General features: G+C 35.6%; 1 protein-coding gene across 1 annotated transcript in view; it reads left to right on the top strand.

Moving 5' to 3' along the window:
* The first annotated feature begins 3,082 nt into the window (after positions 1-3,082).
* Positions 3,083-7,032, top strand: part of LOC138877092 (uncharacterized) — a 66,768-nt gene continuing 62,818 nt past the window's right edge. Inside the window, exon 1 of the mRNA XM_070156609.1 lies at positions 3,083-3,613. Coding sequence (XP_070012710.1) covers positions 3,546-3,613 — 68 coding nt within the window. The 5' untranslated portion in view covers positions 3,083-3,545. The remainder of the gene's footprint in view (positions 3,614-7,032) is intronic.

The raw sequence follows: 7,032 nt of genomic DNA, 5'->3' as shown, positions 1-7,032 counted from the left end.
TTCCAAGTCTCAAAACCAAAATCCAACCCTGATAGCCATAAAGTCAACCTACGGTTAAACTTAAGAAAACTTCTAAATCTCAAATTGCCAACTTTCAGCAAAATATGTCAAATCAACCTATGCGCCTCCGAATTTCATTTCGGGCATACGCCAAAGTCCAAAATCATGATACGAACCTTTCGAAGCCATAAAATACCGTTCTAGGGTCATTTTCAAAAAAGTCAAACATATGTCAACATTTCCAACTCAAACTTCTGAACCAAAAACCAAAGGGTCTAAATCATTCCAAAACTTCCCCGAAACGAAACTAACTATCCCTGCATGTCATAAACTCATAAAAGCACATATGCGAAGAATCAAAGGGGGATACAGGGATCAAATACAGTAAAAATGAATGGTCGGGTTGTTACAACATATCAGGACATGAATAAGATCAACTTTAGTCAATGACACACCCCTCAACAATAGTTGTGTTGAGTAAACAACCTGATCTGATGTAGAACACGCATTATTATTGGTCCTAACAATGGTCTCCCAATTCAACTTCGATCATCCAAATATAGGTAAATAACCATCCAAAAACATCCATAGTAACCTAACCATAACACATACAATCAAACTCTTAACATACCTTCATCGTCCGCAACCAAGGAACAATCTGCCTCCAAGAATGTCCGATCTCTAAACCTCAAGAATACAAAAATCTCCATATCTAATTCCAACTCCACTACTCAAATGACTGGCACATCCCTTATACATAATCATCTTAGGGGAAATACTCCCTTAAATATCCCCCACCACGTAGCAAAATATGAACATCAGTCGTCATCAACTAGGCGATTACTATAATACTAGTCAAGCATCCGCAAGTCAAAACATAATGCGCCTTCAAAAATACAAACTCTTTCACAAGCGATATCAGATAGTGCCAACATTCTTCTAAACATCTAAAACCATCAATGTTGTCTACAACTCATGACCTTTCCTTGACTACTGAACCACAACCTTGTATATGCAAATCTCAATCCCATACAACGCACCACATCTATCATGCCATTATATAAAAATACGAGAATCCCATTCAACTCCGAATCACAAGTAGGATAGACAACCTATCAACCAGAAACTCTACACTTAAATTGATTCCAGAGAACATCGCAACACGCAACAAACCTTCCACACCTGTAGAATACATCAGCCTCGAGTTATGCTCCAATCTCTTATGAACTCTTCGGAACCCATTTATCATATTACCAAAACATCAAACCTCTAATCCAACGAACTCTCGCTGACTATCAAACCTAAGAGTATTGCCACAAAATGCTTGTAAAGCTCCATCACACCAAAGGAAACGAACTTCTATTACTATGATGGTCCAAACCACTACCAAGCTGACCTAATTTTTTGAGTTCCTCTTGACTTGCCTTCAAGTTAACACTTCTCCTTGCCCTTACACAACGATCTTTAATCAAACTCACCCTAAGAGATCCTAGCATGAAACCACGTTATTTTAAGGTACATAAGCCCATGTATTCCCTCTCAAATAGCCAATAGTACCACAACTGAGATGCCCACTCTGAAGAGACCTTCTATGAATTTTAAGGTGTTTCTCTAACCTCTCTAATACTGAAATGTAGAATTAATAATGATATAAAAATACCACAAGTCTCGGCACCACCCAATGCAAATCTCAAATCTTAGCCTATGCAAATCCAGGGAACCCTCAAATACCACATATGAATCATGAACTCATTGAAACCTTCTCAATAGTCATCCACCATGCTCTAATTCCCAATGCACAATCAATAGGCGTCAAGCTTCTTGTGCTTCACTAGCACATGAATACCCAAAAAAGAAGAAGCAACCAATCGATTCCTTTTCCTTGCTCACTACATCCCCCATGAATAAGAAACTTGAATTATTCTAAGATTTCTATATATCTATAAGGTGTAATACATCATGCATCCAGCAATTTCCTTACCCGAGTCATCCTCGAAGTCGACCTCTTCACACCATAACCGATTCGCAAGTATGCCTCAGTCCAACCAGTATAACACATGATCATTCAATCTAATTGTCAATAGTAGCCTACCCCATTTGGCTCGACGCCATAGAACATAATATCAGCTAATCCATAATACTCTTACTCCACAACTACAATGATTTTGCACCGTAATTCAACTAGATCCTTCATAAGCTTATGTATCACTTGTCCTAAAATACTTCAGATCATCTACCCAGTGCATATTCACCCTCATAACAATCGTCCAAACTTCCTCAAGAAATCTGAAGTATAAGTATAGCACATACATCCCACTAGATAGAAAGTAAACTCTTCATAGAAAAATCATAAGGATCAAACAACCTCAGAACGTCCCGCAGAAGATTATCCACCTACTTAGCCTCAAACTGGCATCTCTCTATGATCCTATCATGGTCACAACCTATAAGGACCCGTAAAATGTTACCTAGAACCTGGGATTCGTGTTGCTGAGGTAGGCTAATGTGTTCAACGATTGTACAAAATGAGCTGTGGCACGGACTTTTTGGGTTGTACAATGCATAGTGGAGTTGGTAGAAGAATTTCTAGAAAATGACGATTATGTGGTGTAGACATGTGATTTTTGACCCTCCCCAAAATTTTTATATTTTAGCACGTAAATATTTATTTTAGGCCTAATATAGCTATTTCAACTAATTTTTACTTTGTTACTTTATTTTATTACAAGAAAATAAAAATTACAAAAAAATAGTTTCATTAATATTTTGTAGTCATTTTTAATCTTGAAAAATACCAAAAAAATAGTTTATTTTAACGGTCAGAGTCTTATTTTAATAGTTATTTTACTTAAGTAGGACTAATTAATAAATGAGATCATTTTAATCTCGTTCGCAGGGAAAGATTAAAACTTGGGCTCAAGTAACCCATTTTTAGGTCTAATTTTTGGACCTAGCCCATAATTCCCAAGCCCATAATTCCTAGGCTCCTACCCCTAACCTAATTCATACCCCTGTATAATAGTACTTAATCCCTACATAGACCTACACCTTGAAATCCATGGGATCCGCCGTTTTTCAAAGGGGACCCAAAAAATATGTCACCTTTTGCTTCATGAGCACAACATAGAACACCTAAGATCTAGAGCTTGAAGCAAAATCGGCAGCATCTCCTTAACAAGGGAGAGCTCACCTTTAATTCCCTAAGAAGCTTCAGCCATTACCCATATATCCCCATCTCTTAACAGCACTACTTATCCCCTTATTCTTCCTCATCGATTCATTAACCATCATCCATTCAATGGCCAACTAAAAACTATCCTAAAATCAACAAAATACCATGAAAAAACACTACCAAAGGCTCCTCCAAAATAGTCACAAAAATCTGCCATGAAACAGCTCAAAATCAGACATCAAAATAATCCAAAACTCAGTGAAAGTCAGTCTGAAATAGGAGTTCAAACACAACATAAATCCAGCAAAAACGCACCAAAAACTGCCTCTACAGGAGACCCGAAGCAGCTCCAAAAACACTCCAAAAAGGGTGGATGTTAAGTGAGGTATCCGTTCAAACTTCGACGAGGTTTTTCGGGCGAGTTTTCTATCTCAGTCTAAGGTTAGTTTCCATTCTTGTTCATTTTCTAATAATGATTGTCGATGTGCTTACATTCTTTCCTTTAATATACTGAGGAGTTTTTTTTTTATTTTTTATTTTATTAAGAGTCCAAGTCTCTTTACTCTTTTCTTGAGTTCTTATTAGTCATCTTCAATCTTTTATTTGTTATTGTACGATTTAAATTTCGCGGCTAATTCTATTGTTTGCACAACCATATTTAGATTAATGTTTGGTTAGTTATGAGTATAAGTGTAGTAATCCTAAGCCTTTTTGTCAATTGGGTGTAATGATTCATAGTATTTCGTTATTAAAATGCCCTGTCCATGTACACCTTTATGTGTCCGCTTTAATTGGTGTTTGAGGTCCATTAGCATATTTGTTTGGCTCGAATTTTAGATTGCCTCACTGTCATGAAAGTTAGTTCCTTGAACCATTTGATTAGTGGAAATTGAGAAAAGTTTGTGATAGTTAAGTTAGAACGATAATAATAGCACACAATGTATGTGCCATGAGATTTACTTCGGTTAGAATAGAATTTAATTTTATTTGTGCAATAAAAGGGACACAAGACCAAAAAAAATGATAAATTTGCAAGCTAGCTCATTACTTTGCCGATCAAATAAATTTATAGACTTGCCTAGTTTCTTAACAATAAATTGCCGATTATTTTTTTCTTTCTTTCTAGGAGCGCAATTAGCCCATTTCTTATAACTAATAGATATTAATATAAATTCAAGATATAGAGTGATAATTATTTGGCAGTTATAAATAGTTTTCACAAGTTAGTAATACAATTGGCTTTGTAAATAATCTTTAATGTAGGAATCTTACACTCTTTCCACAATTTCCACTCTATAAAGTCATGGCCTTACAATAATCTCAAAATTTAAGAAGAATAATGAACACCGTTAGAGTGCTTTAGGCGTGTTTTGAATATATAAACGTGATTATGTACACATTCGCGTGACATAGCCAAGATTCCTAAAATTAAAACCAAGGTATGTGTTCGCGCAACTTTGAACACAACAATCTTAATTAATAAAGCGTGATTAATTATGGACACGTACACGTGACATGATTTTTGACGCGCCAAACGAAATGAGTACACGTACACGTGACTCAATTCTTTAATTATGAATAACTCAAGTGAGTAAAAGCAGCTAAAAAGGCAAATACATATAGGTTTTAAAATCAGTAATTGAGCAATTCTAATAAGCCAAGTATAAATTGCTAAGCGACCGTGCTAGAACCACGGAACTCGAGAGTGCGTAACACCTTCTCCCAGGTTAACAGAATTCCTTACCCGGATTTCTGTGTTCGCAGACCATAAATAAGAGTCAACTTCCTCGATTCGGGATTTTAAACCGGTGACTTGGGACACCATAAATTATCCCAAGTGGCGACTCTGAATTTAATATAAATAATCTTGTTTCGATTGTCACTTAAATTGGAAAAACTCTCTTATACCCCTCGCGGGGTGTAGTTAAAAGAAGGCGTGATAGCTCTGACGACTCTGCTGGGGAGAAACCCAGAATCTTTGGTTCAGTGTTCAAGAATTCGTGCTTGTTAAATGATTTTTTTACTTGGCTTCATTTATTGTTGATATTACTGTATTCTGTGAACCTTTTGTGTTAAATGCTATCTGTTTACCGCTTTAATATTGTTTGAATTGTATATAATTGTCTTCCTACGTAACCCTTCTGAGTCTTCTGAAAATGGTGCACACGTTCGCGTGGCCCGCTTTTTCTGTAGAAATTATACCAAATAGATTGAGGCTGGGCAAACGACAAGGCCGGGTAGACTTCAGTGCTCCCGGTACGTTGCCCCCTCCTCGGCCCCAGTTGTCCGATCGGGTACCCCAAGTCTAGACCAAAACCCCAGGATTTAAACCTAGAAAAACATAGCTTCCTGCCGGATCCCTAGTAGGAACGTTTGTTTGCATCATGTGCATTTGACTTAAGGGACTCAACACAGGAGTTGGGTCCGTCTAGGACAGGTGTGCCCAAAATAACAGACCATCTTGATGCATTCTATGTGCTATGTAAACATTTATTTGTTTCGGCTTGCGTGCTGACCAGCTAAGTGTCGCACCTCCTTTTTCCTGCGCCCGCGGGGCGCGTGGGGAGTTTTCTCCAATTAAAGGACAGTCGAAACGGAATTTGTTTATTTGTTTCAGAGTCTCCACCTGGGAATTTTGAGGCGTCCCAAGTCACCAATTATAATCCCTGAATCGAGGAGAATATGACTCTGTTTATTTTTCTGCGAACCAGAAATCCTGAGTAAGGAATTCTGTTAATCCGGAAGAAGGTGTTAGGCATTTCCGAATTCCGTGGTTCTAGCACGGTCGCTTAACTGTTTTTATTATTGGCTTAATCAACTTGATTTTATTAAATATTGATGTTATCTGATTTTACTACTGCTTATACTTATTATGAATAATAAACCTTCTTTGAATCGAATTACGCGTACGTATATTCGTGTTGTAAATGCGGAATTGTGTCACGCGCACGTGTACACAATTACTTTTGACAATATATTTATTAAGCACATTTTTTTTCGAGAATGCGTTGAATCAAGAATAATTATTTTTTTGAATAATGAACCGTACATATCGGATTTTTATGAAATTGATTTAACGCCTTTAGAAAAATCCTTTTATTAAATATTCGCTCGAAATTGCGCGTACGCATAATCCGAAGTTTTGTTTTTTAAAAGTATAATCAGGGTACGCGAACGTATCCCTAATTGCGCAACATATTTGTAATGATATTATGGAATTTTAAAAAAATGTTTGTTATATCACGAAAAATCTTGTTTTAAGATATTCTTTAAACTTTGGAAAGTAAACCACAATTTATTAAATATTGACCATTGACTATAATTTCCGAATATAAATCATATTCATTCCAATTATTCAAAGTCAAAGGACAGAATAAAAATATGATTAATACTAACTTTAAAACAAATGTGACATATATATATGCCAAAGAATAAATTGCATTTAAAACCGAAAATAAATGATTCATAAAGGAAGGAAATATTTTCCGGGAATTTTCATGATTATTTAATGCAAATTCTATTTTTAATTACCATTGATTTAAAATGTTGCCATTTGTGTATATACAACTCAACTTATTTTCACATACTCGTTTTAATCTTAATAGATGAAATTAACTTACTTAGTTATGCCTATGACTGAGTTAGGATAGATATAGATATAATCAAACCAATTTGATTCTCAATCTATGTGAATTATTACTAACTATATTAATTTTTGCATTGTATAAGTTCCTAAGCCTTTTATTACTAAGAAAGAGAATAAGTCTTGTTGACTTAATAAAATGATATTGCATACAATATTATTTACTATATTTGACACTTTTGAACATACGGATTATACTAATACATCTTTCAACTAT

This window comes from Nicotiana sylvestris, chromosome 9 (assembly GCF_000393655.2).
Source record: "Nicotiana sylvestris chromosome 9, ASM39365v2, whole genome shotgun sequence".
Classification (NCBI taxonomy): domain Eukaryota; kingdom Viridiplantae; phylum Streptophyta; class Magnoliopsida; order Solanales; family Solanaceae; genus Nicotiana; species Nicotiana sylvestris.
The sequence above is the reverse complement of the archived record's forward strand: the minus strand, read 5'-3'. Positions and strand labels throughout refer to the sequence as shown.